The sequence below is a fragment of the Lycorma delicatula genome, chromosome 1, assembly GCF_047948215.1.
Source record: "Lycorma delicatula isolate Av1 chromosome 1, ASM4794821v1, whole genome shotgun sequence".
NCBI classification, from domain to species: Eukaryota; Metazoa; Arthropoda; class Insecta; order Hemiptera; family Fulgoridae; genus Lycorma; species Lycorma delicatula.
In genome coordinates, this window is record NC_134455.1 from 59256794 (window position 1) to 59276416 (window position 19623).

The 19623-nt window shown below is 30.8% G+C and overlaps 1 protein-coding gene and 1 pseudogene across 1 annotated transcript in view; one reads left to right on the plus strand and one right to left on the minus strand.

Annotated features, from left to right (window-relative positions):
• The window catches only part of hwt (SH2 domain-containing adapter heavyweight), a 426431-nt gene that overhangs the window by 15707 nt on the left and 391101 nt on the right, over nt 1-19623 (minus strand). Inside the window, exons 4-8 of the mRNA XM_075354077.1 lie at nt 17655-17962; nt 14863-15194; nt 8795-9188; nt 4245-4472; nt 808-1246 (exon numbers count right to left, since the gene is read on the minus strand). Of these exons, the coding sequence (XP_075210192.1) occupies nt 808-1246; nt 4245-4472; nt 8795-9188; nt 14863-15194; nt 17655-17962 (1701 nt within the window). The remainder of the gene's footprint in view (nt 1-807; nt 1247-4244; nt 4473-8794; nt 9189-14862; nt 15195-17654; nt 17963-19623) is intronic.
• Nucleotides 6044-6565, plus strand: LOC142318503 (uncharacterized; annotated as a pseudogene).

The window sequence follows — 19623 nt, forward strand, 5'->3', positions numbered from 1 at the left end:
ATAAGAAACTGTATAAAGACTATTATTAATAAAACATATTTTTCCAGTGTACCTGAACATTAGATAAAGCATGGAGAACCTATATCTAATACAAATAGAAATCTGAATATTTTACAATTATATGGAGACAATTTAGTTATAAAAATATTACATGTATCAATAAAAATATTACATGTATCTATAAAAAAATCACAGTTATGAATCATTAAATAGTACTTGATGTATTCACTTTATGGGAGACAGCTGATTTGGAAGTCAAGAGTTCCAGCATTTAAGTCCTAGTAAAGCCAGTTATTTTTACACAGATTTGAATCCTACATTGTGGATACCGGTATTCTTTGGTGGTTGGATTTCAATTAACCACACATCTCAGGAATGGTCGAACTGAGACTGTACCTGACTACACTTCATTTACATTCACACATATCATTCTCATTCATCCTCTGAAGTATTTTTTGAACGGTAATAACTAGAGGCTAAACAAGGAAAAAAAGAAAGAAAAAAGGAGTCAAAATTAACAAGATAATAGCATCACCTACTAAAGTAATAGATAATAGAGCACATAAATAAATCTTGTTATCTATCGAATGATAACAATTAGAGAGATATTTCATTTTAATGATGTGTACTTTATGTTCTCTGCACTACTAATTTTAAAATGAATTTATAATTTCTTTTTTGTCATCCAGTTGATGAAATGTTAAAGCAGTAAGAAGATCCAGAAGAAAATTGTAAGAATGTTTTACTGATTTGTATTCATTTAAATTATCTTATAAACTGGGATGTAGTCTTTAACTTACTGCTTACCTCTGCTATCAGATTCCTGGACACTATGACTAGATGATGCTTGAGAAACACCACTTGACTCGGTTGTGCTAGGTGGTGCACGTGGCCTTCGCCTTAGTTTTGGCATATCAAATGGCAAATCTTTTAGATCTACTGAAGTTGTTGATCCAGAATGATCAAATGTCTGTTGTTGCTGTGGTTGTGGTTGCTGTTGTTGCTGAACACGCCGCCTTAATTTTGGCATATCAAAAGGGAGCTCATGCAGATCAACAGATGTTGTAGATCCTGAATTATCTTGTTGTTCTTGTTGCTGCTGCTGTTGCTGTTGTTGCTGCTGTTGCTGCTGCCGACGGCGTAATTTTGGCATATCAAATGGAAGGTCACGGAAACTGTCTGAATCTTGTTGCATGCGTCTTCGACGTAATTTTGGCATGTCAAATGGAAGATCAGCTAGATCAACCTAGCAATTTTAATTTATTTAATTAATATACATATATCATTAAAAAAATATTAAACAAGTTATAATAAACACAATTTTTTTTTTAAAGTTAACTTCATGAATTAAAAATGGTGAATGAGTGATACTAAATATAGTACTGTAGTTTAAAACAATTGGCAAACAAAAATAGATAAGTTACAAGTTTATTTCTTTGTTATGAACTAAGTTTTTTTATGAGTTTATATTTGTACAAATGATAGAAGTTGAAATATTAAACTAACATTATTATAAACATTAATCAAGGAGAAAAAGTACTAGAGACACTTTAGAAGGTAGAATAAAATAAATGGCAAGAGAACAATCAGAGGAAGAACAACATGGTTTAGAAAAGATACATCAACATCAGTCTTCATGTTTGGAGTAAAAATGCTTATGGTAGTTTAATAAGAATTTGTTAATGTGTTCTTATAACAGAACAGAGTATGTTAGCATACCAAGAAATTTAGTGACATGTTTGGTGATATTATTTTACGAAAATGTAGAGATCAGAATAATGAAATTGGTGCAAAGGAAATGAAATTGATATTGAAAGAAATCAAATCATAAGCATATTAAAACATAGCACTTTTTATTATTATTACAAAATAAATTATCATTATTGTTTAAATTATAAAATCTTTAAAATTTCATTATTTTTTAAAAATTTATAAGTTTTATGACTTAAAAACAACAGAAAAACATATAAAATTATAATCTTTATATATGAATCACTTTGAATTTTAAAATTCTTGAAAAGAACTTACTGTGTAAAATAATTTTTAATAGAAATATCTGAAAAACAGGATTGAGAATGCATGATTCTTTAATATAGGTGATGTCAATCCATTAGTTGCAACAGACATTAAGTGAGCAGTGTGTTTAATCAAATTTATCGTATATATATGAAAGAATATTGAGATGATGGAACTATAATGAATCCCATCATCACCTTAAATATAGTCTTCAAAGGGATCAGAGGTGTTTAATATTTTGTATTATTTAATATGTGTATTCATTTTAAATAACTTGTTTATTTTAAAACATTATAAACTATTTTTAAATAAGCTGATGTAGGATCCAGAATGTGATGAATTTTAATAAATAAACTAGCAGATAATAAAAAACTAAATTAAATTATTTAATAAATTTGTTTGAATTTGGAACGATAAGCAAATTTATGAATTTTAATATTCTTTACAAGTATAAAAACTATTCAATTTTAGTAAAGTCTTTGGTTCAGGTTAAAGTATTTCATTGTAGTTCTCTTTCTTGACTTCTTGTTCTCAGAATTGTGGTTTACTTCAAAAAATTGAACAAGTGATACTATCATTATGTATAAATCTTTACAACTTAGACATAATAACCAGTTTACATGAGTTCATACTAATTCAAGTTACTGCATAAACTGTGTTTTGGATTACCAGCAACTACACTGATCTAAAAAAAAAAAATGCTTCTTCTGCCACATGCATTCAATAATTATGACTTCAGTATTTTTTGCACTGATTTCAAATTTGCAAACCAAAATTGAACAGAGGGCAGAGTTTTCTTAGTTAGATGGATTTAAGGAAAACCTGATATTTCAAGGAATTAATATCTTACCAACATCTGACTTTTTTTTAGTTTTCTTCTGTACTCAGTCTCTTCTTGTGTTTCTTTTCAGTCTTCAATAATTGGCTAGCATAGTCGGCCTCCATTTTCCCTGGTAGCATATTTTCATCATAGATATATCTTGCTGAAATTGTTCACTGTGCTCATCACTTACATCACCAAGGTGAAAAAAAGACCAAACGTGAATATAACACAATTTTTATATGCTATTTTTTCTCATTTTCACTGTAAAGGAAGGACTTCACAATGGGGCTTTCAAACTCTTTTAGAAAAATCTATAAAAAATCTTCATTCCATAGGACTGTGATGCTGTACTAGTTAATCCAATAACTAATTTACATTACTGGCATACATATATTATCTTGTAAGGAGAACAAATGCTGAAATTCTTGCTGCCTAACAGATAAGAAGATAAGAAACATATTTTAATACCACTTTTGAGGAAGTTCCAAATTTTAACCTTGAAGCTCTGACAGCATTTTAGACAAATTAAGATCAACCAGATAATTAAGTTTTATTTGAATAATTTTTTGAGGTTCAGTGCTCTCACCTTGGAAATCTGAATTCTCTTCTTTTTGTTTAATTCTAAATCACCATAGCCATCTTTAATGTTTCTGATGAAAGTAGAACAGATAACTCTTCACTATAAGGAAGAGGTCTTATGGCTGAAGGAAAACTAGAGTATGCAACACATTTCTTGAATTTATTTATGATACCTTTGATTTTTGTGATTAAAAAATAACAATTTGTTGAGTGGACCTTAGGGTCTCTTCATACCATAGGAACAGCAAAAGGCATGTGTTACGGCTTCCCCCTTAGCTATCATGCTTAGTAAAGTTACACAAGAATTACAGCAGATATGAGAGGCCCAAGAAGTATCCTGATATTATGTTTTACACCCAAAATAGTGTTCTTATGATTATTTTTTAATCAAAGAAGTAGTAGTTCTTTAAGATTTAAAAGTTAATTCACCAAGCACATGGAAAAAATTTCTAGGATGATTTATATAACTACGAGGTATTACTGCACACTGGTCACTTCTCCAAATTATTCCACTCTTAGCTATTTATAATGATTTTTCATTTACACATATCTTCAGGCACTCATATGTCATTATTAATATAAACATAACTCAAAACAATTCTTTACAAGGGTTTAATTTTAATAGAGGAAATAAATATTTTTAACAATTTTCATTTTCACGAGTGACAGTTACAAAAAAATGTTAACTCTTAGGACAAATTTTGAGGTCATATTTGTTCTCAGCATCAAAAAATACTTTAGAATAAACCAAAATTACCTGTGTAACAAAACTCTTGCAGGTCAGTGTTAGCTATCTAAAAATAATGTTAATTAAGAAGTAAGTTACCTGACTAAGATTCTGATTGTTTGGACATCGGGAAGATTCTATGGAAATTCCACTATCCGACCCTGCCTGATGCGTATCTAGATCAGTAGCTGGGCAACTCAGTTTAATCAGATTTTTATTCTGAGGTGTTCTTCTTTTGCCTTTTTGAGTTGTTTCTCTTGAAGTTGGTAACTCAGATGACTGTTCAGCAATGGGAGTTGAACCTAAAGTATTTTCATCAGGTGATCCCTTTTGACAAAAATTCAATAGCTAGGTCAAAGAATTTGTTTAGTTAGAAAAGTTGTAACAAATAAATAATAAATTATAATTATTGGTTAGCAAAGGTTAACCTATATAAAACTGTATCCCATTTAAACTGTACTGGTAATATATAATAAAGGTTATCAAATAAAATGGCTAACTGTATAACCATCTTATGGTTCTTGATGGCTTTTGTATAAAGGTAATTGATATAAAAAGTATTTATAAAAACAAACATAATGTTTTATTTAAATTTTAAAACAAATTATAACATTTACTTTAAAGCTCCAATTTGCTGTGAATGCAGGCTCTTACAGTCTTCATAAAACATTAGGTATTTCACTCATTATTATTATTTTATTTAAAGTGAAGAACTATGTTTTTATTTTGCTAAAAATATTGTGAATGTTTTTTATATGAATTAAATGAATCAAACCAGATTTGCGGTGAAAAATATTTTAAGTAATGGTGTTTTGTTACTGCTATTGCATTCTTATAATTTTATTGATCAGAGTCTTTAGCATTATTAAAGACATTTTAGACAACTTCGCCAACAATGCTTTTCAGCACTGTCAGTCGTAAGCCTGGAGCCTTGCTGTGCAAGTGGTGAAGAAGGAGGAGTGATAGAAGTATCAACTTTCTTAAAAAACCAGGTTCAATCTCGCTCCAGATTGTAACAACCATTTACAGGACCCCTGCCAAGGATAACAGATGAAAACTGGCCAACAGTCTTGAAGGCACATGAAGAAGAAACTCCCAGCAGCAGAGAGAGTGGAAGAGTCTAGGAAGTAAACCAGAAGAAAATCCAGGATAGAATTTGCTCTGTGAGCTGTGGTGAAAGCAAACCTCCTAGGAGAAGGAAATGCCAAACTGACATCCCTGGTCCTACAGGTTTGGGGGTCTTGCATCTGGCTAACTCCTTGGTCATGCAAAGAATATATTGTTACAAAACCAGGAAACAAGCCTTGGAATGGATAGGACTTGTAGAAAATTAAATGGAATAAGAATATGAATGTGAATCGGTGAGTATGGAAAAGAGATAATGATAAGAACTGAAGAGTGGCGACATGAAATGTGAGAACTATGTTGGTTCCAGGGAGGATGAGGGAGGTGGCATTGGAACTGATTCATTGTAGGATGGATGTGGTGATGCTGCAGAAGATGAGATGGCACAGCAGTGAACAAATTGATAAAAAGGATTTCTGTATATTGTGTAATGGAAGGGTTGATAGGATAGATGAAACTGGTTTCTTTATCAGTGAAAAAAAGAAATGAAAGCTGTTAAGTTTCAAACCAGTGTCAGAGAGGTTGTGTATAACTAGATTGAGAGATAAATTTAGAAATGTTACTGTAATGTCTACAGAGGAGGTGGAGAAATGGAAAAGGAGGATTCTTATGATGTGTTGGAGAAGGTGAATAGGTTCAGAGGTATGACTGAAGGACTTGAATACTAAGTTGGGGACAGAACTGTTGGTAAGGTCAGTTGTGGGTCAGTATTCTCTGCATAAGGAGACAAATAATAATGGCTTCCATTGGCACAATCTACAGAATGTAACAGGATGGTAATTAAGAGTACAGGATTCCCTCATAAAACAATACACCTCTGAACTTGGAAAGTCCCAGGATGGATATGGTCAACCAGACTGACCAAATCTAAATTGCAGCCAGATGTGCATCAGGGATTTTGGATGTATGTGCAATGAGAGCATTAAATTGCAAGCTGACCATTTCTTGGTTAGAGCCACGATTAGATTAGGATGGCCAATATATGCAAAGAAAGGGGAATGAAGAGATGCAAATGAGATGTAGATAGGCTGAGGGTTAAGGAGGATAGAAAGAGGTACCATGAGAGGTTGGACAAGGAGCTTGCTGAAACATCATGAGACACAGTGGAGGAAATAAATGTGAAAAGTTAGTGAAGGAATATAAAGGTAATTTTGGAGAGAGTGGCTCAAGAGACCATACATGTGACGACGGTATGAAAGAGTGATGAGTGGTAAGATAGAGAGTGTAAGGTGGTGGTAAGGGAGAGAAATGAGGCTAGGCAAAGGATAATGAGACACAAGAAGTGCTTGGAATAAATACAGTGAGTTGAGAAGAAGAGTAAAGTTGATATTGAGGGGCAAGAAGCATAAGGCAATGATGAGGAAAGTGGAAGAATGGTGATATTATCTGATAGAAATCATAGCTTAAGATTTTATGAGGAGGTGGATTGGTTTAGAAAGGAATATCAGCCAAGGATGAAGGGTTGTAAAGATAAAGGTGGACAGATTGTCGATAATGATGGAATTTTAGAGATGGACCAAGCACTTTAAGAAGGTTTTGGATGGGAAAGAGGAGGATGATGTGAGAGAACAACTTAATAACAGCCATACTGTGATAAGTGACCATAACAGAAGAGAAAGGATGGAAGTGTATGGATTTGAGTTGAGTGGTGATTCTAAGGGAAATGAAGCAGTGATATGGAAAGGAATAAATTCAAGATAAAGGAATAAATAAATAAAGGAGATAAAGGAAAGGAATAAATTCTATCAAGAATAAATTTCAAGATACAATATCAAGATTAAAAGCTCCTGGGAGGATGGTGTGGTGAGTGAGGTGATTAAATATCGACGTGATGGATTAACACAGGAAATTTAAAAGTGGATGTTGATGACATGCAGAAATGAAAGGATACTTATTGAATGGAAGACAAGTCTGAACTGCCTGATTTTTAAAAAGGGTGATAAGATGGTCTGTAATAATTACAGGCGTGTCTCCTTGCATAGTGTCATGTATAAGATCTTTACAAATATTTATTACAAAGGCTTATTATGTTTTTGGAAGTGGTTCTCAGTGATTATCAGTGTGGTTTTAGAATGGGTGGACCAGATCTTCACAATAAGGCAAGTGGTAGAAAAATGTGGAGAATATAATAATGACCTGCATCTGCTCTTCATTGACTACAAGGGGACCTTAGATAGTGTATCAAAAGGTAACAAGGTATTGAAGGCACTTGAAAGATTTTGTATACCATTATAACTTGTTAAGTTGGGTAATTATTACCCTTGATGAAACATAATCGAGGGTGAAAATAGGTAATTCTGTTGGAAGGTATTTTGTCATAAGGTCCGAAGTGAGACAAAGGAAGCACTGTCAACTCTCTTGTTTAATGTGGCAGTTCAGAAGGCAGTTGGGAGTGTTGTGGGAGATGAGACCATCATAAACAGACTGTGGCAGGTATATGGACAATGTTATCATTATGGCAAGGACAATACCGGCATTGAGGAAGGCATTTAGTCTGCTGGAGAGGGTGGTGGAGGTGTGGGACTTAAGATTAATGAAGCCAAGACTTAATAATGAAGACATGCAACAGATATAAAAATAGTAAATTATATTTTCAAGCATGTTGAGTGTTATGCATTTGGGTGTCCTGATAGGTAGTAGTGGAAAAGTGTTGGATGAGATAGATAGAAGGATAATGGCAGGGTAACAGAGTTTTTTATGCCAGTATGAAGTTACTTCAGTCACACCTCTTTATCAAGATCAGTTAAGATAAAACTATATGAAACTCTGGTAAAGCCTAAGGCATATTATGGTTATGAAACTTGTGTACTGATGGTGAATGATGCATTGAAGCTGAGAATTCTTTAAAGAAATATAATGAAAAGAATCACTGGACCAGTCTGTGAGAATGGAGAGTGAGAAATAATGTTGAAATTAATGTCATTAATTTCAAATGACATTGTAATGTTCGTTAACTCAGGAAGAATTAGATGGGTAGTCATGGAGAATGGGGGAGGAGAGGACAGCAAGGAGGATAAGGAGGGAAACAATGTACATCAGAAGAAGAAAAAGACCATGGAATAGATGAATAGATAATGGACCTTGACTTGAGGATGATTGGTATTTTCAGTTGGAAAAGACAGGCAGAGAATTGAGATAGATGGTGGGGCTAAGTTCGAGAGGCCAAGGGTCACATCATCTTGTAGTGCATAAGGGAAAGTAAGTAAGTTAGGGTAGGATATAGATGCAGTTAGAGAGTGACACTGTTATTATTGAAAAATTTGATAAATAGTGGTGTGTAACAAAAAGTTGTGAAATATACAAATATTATTATATAAGCATGAACTCAAGAAATCAAAAAATAATGGGAATCTCTTAATTAAAACATTAATTATTATAATTATCATTATTATTTTATTCTGTAATTGATTATTAAAGTGTTAATTATTGGTAATGAATACTGTCATATTCATTATTTAATTGTACAATTTTTAATTCTTTACAGATTTCTGAATCAAATTAATAAAGAATGAATCAATACAGACCTGTGAATTATTGTTTTTATTATTTTCCGATGTCTCAGAGCCAGGCTCTTGGCTAGATTTATCAGATATTGGTGACAGTATATGCATATGAAGGCGAGTAGGATGACCATGCAATAATCTACTTGTTGTACTGCCAGATCCACTACCAGACAAAGGGCATAAAGGTGGATTACTTGCATCATCACTAGTATGGGAACTCAATGAGCTGCTTGGATGACTGTCAGAACTTGTTGTACTCCGGTTCCCTTCACTTGTGCTGCTGCGTATTGACTCTAAGCTTCCACCAGAACTACTAGTAGCCATACTTTCAGAACTGGAATACTTCAGACGACCCCGTCTTTGCTGTTGGCCTGAATCACATTTTTCTGGACTTCGAGGCCGTCCTTCCAAAACCCTATAGTAATAAAACAAGAATGTACTATAAAATATTTGCAAGAAAAAATATTTACTTTTATTTTAGTTAACAAAGTGAAAAGACTTTTAAAGCAATATTATACAGGTAATTATGTTAGAAAACAGAGTTTAAAATCTGATTTTTACAGTAATATGAAACAATGACTTCAAATTCAAAAAAGTTTAGTTCACATTTTTTAGATGTTCTATCTTTAGATTGCTACTTTAATGTTTAATGTCTGAGAAGGAACTCAGACATTAAACACAAATTCAATCATTATTAAACAAAAATTTTCAAGTGTATATTTCACAATCTTTTAGTTTATGCAATCTTTAATTTTAGATGAAGTAGGATTTACTATTTCATCTAAAATTTAGCAAAATTTTAACTTCATTGTGTTTAGTAAAATACAATATAATTAAATACTGTAATTTCTTCAACATGTTTTTACAAATCATTATAATGTAATACAAGTGAATGATGATTACTTACTTGAAAGAATAAAATCTATTACAGTCTATTTAATGTAAAAAAAACTACATATTTTTATATTCATTTATTTTTTATATTAACTAGCTAATGCAATATTAACAAAAGATATATGTTATCAGTAAAAAAAAAAAATGTATCAGCATTGTATGAAATCCAGGGCAAGTATCAGAAATTACAATCAATTGTTATTAACAGTGGTAATTGATTTCAAACCAAGAAATTGGAAGGCATGCAATCAAATCATTTCAGCAGTGCACTTTTCCTAGTGTTACTTTACTAAATTTGCTTTTGTAGTTATAGTTGGTAATATCCAGATTAATGACTGAGATGCATTAGTGCATATACAATCAATCAAAAGTTGATTTATTTTTGTAATGAATTATACTAATATATGTGTGCAGTAGGTAATGTTATGCTTGTTCCCATAAAACTAAAAGTTATACACAGCTTGGATTTGGACAGTAGATTATATTTAGAACTATTAGAGGCATATGCTCCTTTGTCTTACTTATATTATTGAAACCATTTTATGCTCCTTTGTCTTATTTATATCACTGAAAGCATTTTATGTTTTAATTTTTGAATTTTTAACCTTATGTGATAAATATTTATCACATACTTTCAATCCTTTTATTTTTTTATGAATCAAACAATTTATTCATTTTTTACTTCTTGGTTTAAAGCAAAATACCTACCTTATGTACATTATTATATTCTGTAATTTATGTCATGTTGTTAGATACATGAACTGTACCTTGTTGGCTAATTATTTTTCGATTAATTTTTTGTAATAAGTATAAGTTTTTTTTAATAAATCAATCAATTACAACTTACTTTAAAATTAAAAGAAAGTTCAGAGAACATTTTTAAAATGATACCTTAAATCTTCAGTTATCTCCTACTTGAAGTGATTTTAGAAAGAATTTGTAGATCAGAACTATTTTGAGTAGGAATGGTTGATTTATACTTCTGTACTTCCAACCATTTGCGATTTTAGTGGTAAGTAGATTCAATAATTATTACAGTGGCAAAAAGAGTTTTTGGTGTTACAACCTATACTAAAATTAGGTTAATCATTTCCATAACACAGTAATTTTGTGTGATCAATACTCCATTATTCTGCAAAGTCCGTTCTGTAATTTAAAGGTAAAGTGACTGCAGAAGATAACTTTTTATAATTTTTCAATATAACTAAAACACAATACAAATGTTAGAAGTGAAAAACAAGCAGAGATTTAAAGCTTGCAAGATGTCGTGGATATCATTCAGCAAGATGTCATGCAAAATTGTTAACTTCTGTATAGAACTAAATGTTAAATGAACACATTTTCAAACACTATGAAAACATGTTTTGAAGCTTCCACTAAGTTATTCTAAATCTTAATATTTGAACAATCATCCTTTAAGACTGTAATTTAGTCAAGTGTCTCAATAATTGTTTTGGGAACACAGAATTTTGAATAATAGCCACTATAGTTCATAAAAGACAGAGTACATCTCAAATTACACTTACTATAATTGAAAATACCGGCCATAGATTCCAAGTACAATTTTCAGTTTAGGCTTAGCATTTATCAATTTTTCAACTACCAACCCACTCTTTACTTTTTTAGATTAACTTTAAATCCTTGTAAAAGAGCTTCAGGACTTCTTGGGATCTTATCCCCATTTAAAATACAATGATTAACTCAGATAAAACACTTTTAAATTTCTTAAGTTTTATAAAATAAAAACTAACATTACAAAGTCAGTTTAAACAGCTTTGGAGCTTGTATGAACACACAGAAATTTGTAACAATATGCGGTTGGTAATATATTAAAGATATATTATAAACCTCTGTTATTCGTAAAGGTATTAATATATGTGTTGTCTTGGTATGTCATAATAATAATTAACATCTAAACAGTATATTACATCAAAATTAGTACTACAAATGTGAGGATGCATGAAATTATATTTCATTATATACATGTAGACAGCACATACACAACAAGATACAAGCACATTATGTATCATACATAAGGTGCATGCAATGAAGAATGACAATAAAATTTCTATATTTTTCTCTATGATGTAAGTAAACAAAGTATAACTTCAGGCAAATGAAACTGCACCATGAAATGTTTTCTTTTTTTGTGATATTAGAGATTTCAAAAGTAGTTAGAGAAAAACATTGTTATAAGAAAAACATTACAAAAGTTTTCCAAAAATTGAGTGAAATTTTCAGTTGAAAAACTAAATAAATCATTCTGGTTTTTGTGTATGTAAATACACACACTGTGTATCAAGACATGTAGGGGTAGTGTTAAAAACTAATCAGGGGTACCATGCCCAATCCACCGGGTTGGTCTAGTGGTGAATGCATCTTCCCAAATCAGCTGATTTGGTAGTCAAGAGTTCCAGCGTTCAAGTCCTAGTAGTCAGTTATGTTTATACAGATTTGAATACTAGATCGTGGATACTGATGTTCTTTGATGGGTGGATTTCAATTAACCACACATCTCAGGAATGGTCGAACTGAGACTGTACAAGACTACACTTCATTTACACACATACATATCTTATTTCATCCTCTGAAGTAATATCTGAATGGTAATTACCAAAGGCTAAACAGGAAAAAGAAAAAGGGGTACCATGCCCACTTGAATGAACATTAATCTCTGTTTCATTAGACTTGTGCTGACAGTATGTCATAATATTTTTTTTCTGTACACCTGTCTAAATTGTTTTTCCAAAGATCAGTATTTCTACTTTTTCATTTGAATGTTATTATTCTTGATTAATGATACAAATTATAATGAATAATAATAGCAAATACAACAGATTCCATTTTCTAGGGTTCACTAGTAAGTGAACAAGATAGTAACTTGCACGCAGCACAGATGCTAATCTATTTTTCAGAACATGTTTCCTAAACAACAGTACCCCCACTCTTTATCATCTAGACAATCAATGAATGAAATCCTAATTTTTCTAAGATATATTTTCATGATATCGTGTATCATGAATTTTGTAGAAAATGTGAGCATTGTTTAAATAGAAACTCTAAAACTAAATTAATCTAGTTTAGTGATAACAGAGAATAGAAAATTATTAAATATTTATTAGTATAAATAATCTAATTATAATAACTGCATAAAAAAAATATACTGAAACATAGGTGTGTATGTTATATATATATATAATAATCTCAGGTCTTGAAAAAATGGGAAACACTGGCATGATTTTAATATCGCTAAAAACTTAATGTGTAATTCAAACATTGAAGGTGAAAACTTCAAACAAGGCATATGTATGTTAATTCTTAAGTCTCAATTTACCAATTTTTTTATAAATCTCTTCCACTTGTGTAATTTTATGAGTATTGATCCACTGGATGTTACAGATAAATGTATATTATCTTAATACTTTGAATAATGGTTGACTATTTTACTAATATAAGTGATAAGTTATGCAAAGTGACAAAGGTGTTATTAATTAAATGGATGCAGAAAAGGTAGAAAATAATGAAAAAAGTTATGAACACACAATCGCTTACATTATGATCATACTTAAGAATTTTTAAGAATCACTTACACTCAAGTCATTTTTAATTCAATGGTTGCATTCTTGCCCAATTCATATATATTTTCATCATTTAATTTAGGAAAAGATAAAAAAAAAAAAAAATGGGGGAATATATAGAGCTATTCAGGTGTTATTTTCCAGTTAGTTGGTAAAAAATAAGAAATTAGCATATATGTTAATTTTTAAGCAGTTACCATCTATCCAGTCATTAATCTTCCTTTGACAACAGCATTTGAAGACTTACATTGAAAAAATCTGCTGCCAGGATACTCAGCCTTTAGCTTGGTGAAAATGTGGAAACTATTCTCAGTAACAAGTTTAGACTGTTGTAGGGTTGATGAAAATCTCCCAAAGATTTTACTCAAATTCTTTGTGTGATTTGTGGAGCAAGACTATGCAATGGTTTGTGATGGATATAAATATTATGTTTAAAACAGAAAATGAGTTAAATGTTGTTTCTTTATTTACCAAGATGTTTTTCATTAACAGTGTTAATTTTCATTAAGTACCTTGTTCATATTTATAATAATAAAAACTAATTTCATTAATATACATCAAACCAGCCTTTTCTATGACCAAAATTTTTGAAACGTTTTTTGAAGTTATACTTCTTTTAGAGACTGATCACAGTGTATTTTCAGAAAGTTACGGAAGTTGCGCGCACCGATGTAACACACCATGAAGATTTGCGAAGGCTCAAGTGGATCAGTTTGCACGCATATGCGTGTAGTGTCTAATTCAGTCAGTCCTTCAATGCAATTAAGTGATTAGCATGAGTTGTAAATATAACAGATACTGGGTAAATAAATACATATTTATATACATGGATTTCTGAAGAAGGATATATTAAACTGTGAATATTGTTGTTCATATTCATAAAACTTTACTTATATTGCAGCGTATATTTATTATTTTTTTTATGAAAACTGTGTATCAAGATTTGAGGTTATATTATGTATTATTTTTTATGAGTAAAATTATATTTTTTAATGGCAGAAAATAGCACATATCAGATACATTCTTGATTTTGTATAAATAATTTTAAATTTACCAAAAACAAAATTTTTGATAAAATACTTATTTATAAAATAGAACTATTTGTATCATATTTTTCATATCATAAGCCGCTGATAACCCTCGTGCCTATTCAATTGTCATCCGAAGAATTAATGGAACTAAACTAATCAAAATATATTCGATGAACTTTGTTTTATATGACAACGAATACTTCAATACTTTTTAAACTGTATGAAATAAATATAATTTAATTTAATTTAAGTGTTATTTATTCAAACATTTATTCATGGAATTTAATGTCGTCTATCGATCGTTTGACTCCAGTTCAAATTTGTTTGAATGCGTAAAAAAAATTTTTTTTATTCACGCCAAGAAGTATAACTTCTTACGCGGGTCCATAAGTACACACTTATGCTTTTTTTTTAATAGTTGTATATTTTTCAATACAAAAAGGGATTCTGTTTTACATCTGGTATTCTGATACTAGAACGTTCATAGACAGTAGGAAAGTTGCATTCAAAATTTAATGAAATTTAATTATGTCTTAAGAAATCCAATTATGATATGAAAACATTTATTTGTAAATAATTATTATACCTTGAATCTTTATGAGTACGACATCGTAGAGATTTAACAGGTAACCTGGAGTCTTTGATTCTTGAACCAGGTAAATTAGGAGTGCTACGAACACTATTCATAGAATGAGATGATGGAAATTTAGTGGGAAGGGGTGCACTTGAGGGGGGTGTAGGTGTTGCTGGATAGGTTCCAATACCCAACCTGGAAAACTCTTTAGTGAGAATGTTGCTGGCTTCTGATGGAGGAGGAGGTGGTGGTTGGGCCTGTGAATGGCGATGGGAAGTTTTTTGTGAAGGTGGTACAGGTGGTGTTGAAGTCTGTAATAGAGATCGATGAGTAACAAGATCCACCTGAAAAATTAAAAAAAAATTAAATAAATGAATAGATACTGCCACAATATTTGTTTCTTAGTTAAAGTATTATTAATTTTGGTCCAGTATTCCCTGTGTATTATTCCAAGTTGCACTTTACATTCAATTTCATCTTTTCTTAACATCTTTTTTTTTGGGAGTGTATAAAATGTGTCCATTACTTTTATGATGGCAATAAATTTATTTGATCTATATGTCTAATAAAACCCCACACTGACCTAAGTTCTTTGAAGAAATAAAATCTCCTATGATCAGTACAAATTACCCAATTTCCTTCTTTAATTGATGTATATTTATTTAGTTCTTTTTATTATATGTCCCTTTCTTTTCCTACACATAACTTAAAATTAAACTATAAAAAAGTTTAATACATGTATTTCATGAGAAACACATACTGTATTAACCTTCAAATGCACACATTATATATTAAGTACATGTGGGGTACTTCAACTCCCCAGGGTAAATAATCAACAATATTTTTTATAAAAAATATTTATTGTTACATATTATTAAAAAAATATCAAATATGTATTCGAATGTAATAAAAGGTATGTGACTACAAACTGTTCATGTTTTAATCAACACAAGATTCACAACTTCATTCTTGTATTCTGAGCACAGTTTCTTACAATTGGTACAGAAAGTACCACAATTGGGCATTCAGCACATCTTGCTAATTTTAACTTTTCATGTAACCTCAAAGAGTTCTTTTAAAATTGGTTTCTTGAGCCAGTTCAACATGTAAGGTTTAGAAGTTGTAAGCCAGAATTTTAGAAAGTTCTTTCATTTTACAAGTTCAATGTTGTGTTTTTTTCTAAACAACACGTGCATTAACACCTGCCTGGTTCAACATACCACATAAATAACGAAGAGGTTATCTTTGAGTTTTTCTTGAAATACTGAATGAATGGTTGAGCTGGTTGAATGTGTCAATCTCTTCTTTTGTTTGATTATAAAAATGAATCATCCCTGGCTTTTCTGTTGTCTGATTTCAACCCCTGTCACTATCTGTGGTTGATAAGAGTATAACAGTTTTACTTTTCTTCGGACTGAAACTTACAAGTGTTTTTCACAATCAAAACAAAATTTTGATGAGAGCATCTCACGGCTTTTTGAAGGAAGAAATGAAGGGGAATTTCTTTTTTATTTTTCTGTAAAATCCTAACAAGTGTCAGCTTATATTTTAGCATTGTATCACCAAGAGAAATAGAGGTAAACCAATTATCTACTGTAATATTACGTCCAGTATTATGTATTGGTTCTGTTATATTAGTCACAAGATTCAGCGCTTGAGGCTGTCTGTGGTGATCTTCTTTAACAACATAAGCTATTGCAATTACCATATAGTACATTCTGGTATTACAAAGACAAACTATTTTTATGCCATATTTATCTGGTTTTGAAGGTATGTATACATACCTTCAAAGGAGTACTCACTTCACATACTAATTTGATGTAGATTAAAATAAAATTTCCATAAATATAACAATCGATCATCAAGTTATAGAATAAGTCATACATTTGTAGGTCTACCTTCAGTGGTTTGTGCAAGTCGTGGAACCATTGAAGGTTTACCTTTAGTTATAATTTTTTTTAAAACCACATATTTAATCTTCACATAGATAACAACTGAGACGCTTTTGTCAACTAATCATACAAATGAATGACTTATTTTATAACTTAACGATCGATTGTTATATTTATGGAAATTTTATTTTAATCTACATCAAATTAGTATGTGAAGTGAATACTTTATACAAGTTTATCAGATGTTCCTGAAGATGTAAAATTAACTTCTGAAAGCGCTAAAACATAATAATTAATTACAATGGTTGGTAAGTGGAATTATAATTTATATATTTTTATATTATATATACCAATGACCATGCTAAATAAAATTATTCAAAATAAAGTCTGTATCATTATGCTCTCAAAAATTAATTAAGAACATTTTAAAGAAAGATAGCAAAAAGGAATGAAAATTAATGACAATGAAAACATAACTATTACTTTCGGCCATTCCTAAAGAGTGTTAATCGATCATGATAACTGCTAAAATGCATAAGGGGATATTGAATGACAAAGATCTACTTCAGTTATAGAAATTTAAAATATAGAAATTTTAAATTTAAAATTAAATATTCTGAACTAAATAAGTAATTAAACAATTCTAATAAACACATTATAAATCAACTAAATTAACAAACTACTTAGAATTTTAAAATATACGTCTCTTTTTTAGAGAATAACGTAGAAATATTAATTTGTATTTGTAATACAAGACTTTTCACGTGTAACAGACAAAGCCTGTTTGATAGTTCATTGCTGTTGCTCATTTAATTGTTTCATGTGTTAACTTTACGCATAAGCTGGTAACGTCTTTGATGACTTATTTGCTCTAAAAGGAAGATCATTCAGGAATTATTGGTTTAAGCTCACCTCCAGCTCGTCCTCCGACCGACTGACACGGCAGTCGAAGGCAGTCTCGTACAAGCGTCGGCTCATCTGGGAGCGGTCCCTAGGAGTGTGAGGCGGCATGGGTGAAGGAACCCCATCAGATCTTGCCGCTACCAGATCCCCGTAATAATAGGGAGTACGTCTCCGCGGTGGAGCTTCCTCTTCCTCTTCCTCAACTTCGTCTTCCTCTACGGCTTCATATTCTCCTACATTGTTTCCATCACAAAGGGCACACGCACCAAATTCGTGTTCCTCTTCATCATCTGGTGTATCGGCTTCTGACGAATTGTCTGAAACAAATATTAGAAGTTTACCAATAACTATCTTTTTTATATTTTCATGAGAATTTTTAAAAAATTTCGTTTACTGAAGTGGTAAAAATCCTGCAAGATTCCAGTAAGTACGTAAATAGATATCAGTAGTTACGCTTAAAATGAATTGTTGGAAATTGAATGTTCTATGATAATAGAAGCATTTCGGTTAAATTACCAGGAAGTAAACAAAGTAAGAAAAAGTGTGATAGATTAATGAGGATAATCCAAGAACGTTACGACAAACTCATCCTCAATTACACGATCTTGGGATTGGTTCTGAAGAAAATTAGCCATTTATAAACTAGAATGAAGACGATGATGTGATTTTTTTTATATAGAATTTTTTATAAAAGTTCTAAAATCGTTTTAATTCCTTGTACGAATTAAAGGAAGTATTGTGATCGCGAAAAATCTAGGTTTTTCAGATTTCAACAGAAATATTCATTTTGACCATCCCTGAATCCATTTTGACTCGTTTAGGCATGACTTCAGTATGTACTACGTACGTACGTATCTCGCATAACTCAAAAACGATTAGCCGTAGGATGTTGAAATTTTGGATTTAGGACTGTTGTAACATCTAGTTGTGCACCTCCCCTGTTGATTGCAATCGACTTGACCGAAAATGCCCAAAATCCAAAAAAATTTGGATATTGGACTTTTTCTTAACCACAGTAATAAGTCCTCATTGAGAGCTTTTCAAAGATATATCATAAATGGTACTTATTTTCATTGGTTCCAGTTATAGCCAAATAAAATTTTAATTAATGAAATATTTTATTTTTTATTTTTGATCTTACAAGGGAGAGGCTCGTTGGTTCGAATTCGACTTCATTTCCTTTTTTCTTTTTAACTTTTTTTAAATTTAAATATATTGATTTACTATAAATACTAATTCAATAATAACAATTAAAAAAATGAAGTTATTAAAGAAACAAAGTGTTTAAAATTTTATGTACTTTTAAAAATATGTATATGTAATTTAACAGGCGTGCAAAGAAGTTATGTGGTGTTCACATGAAATTTTTTATCTTTGTTCACCGATATCGTTGAATGCATATTGTCAATCTTGCCGTTCAAATTGATTGAAAAAAATCATTACTGATTTTAAAGAGAAATATGGGATTATTATACATTTTCCTTAGCATAAAACAAGAAAAAATATAGAAAACTTTTTAATAAAAAAATGTAAGGTTCGATTAAAAAAAAAATTACGCACATTGCGTTAAGATGTAGAGTTAAAAAAATAAATGATTCTTTTTGATTGTAGGCGAACTGAATTGCAGTATCATGTACTATGTTGCCTTAGCCTTAAAGCACGAAAGCAAAGATCATTCTTGTAGCGAATAATCAAATTTCATTAAAAGAAACATATACAATAAAGTGAAAAGACAATGCGGTTAAATAAAGAAGCAGAGAGAGAGAGAGAGTGAGAGTGAGGGAGAGAATGTGTGTGTGTGTGTGTGTGTGAGAGAGAGAGAGAGATAGAGAGAGAGCGCTGTATAATAAATAAAAACTATATAAACAAGTTTTAAAGGCCAAAATATAAAAGCTAAGCAACAACAGACTATCCTAAAGACTTAATTAGTGTATGAATGAGGTCTTACTTTTTAGTAAAAAAAAAAAATATATATATA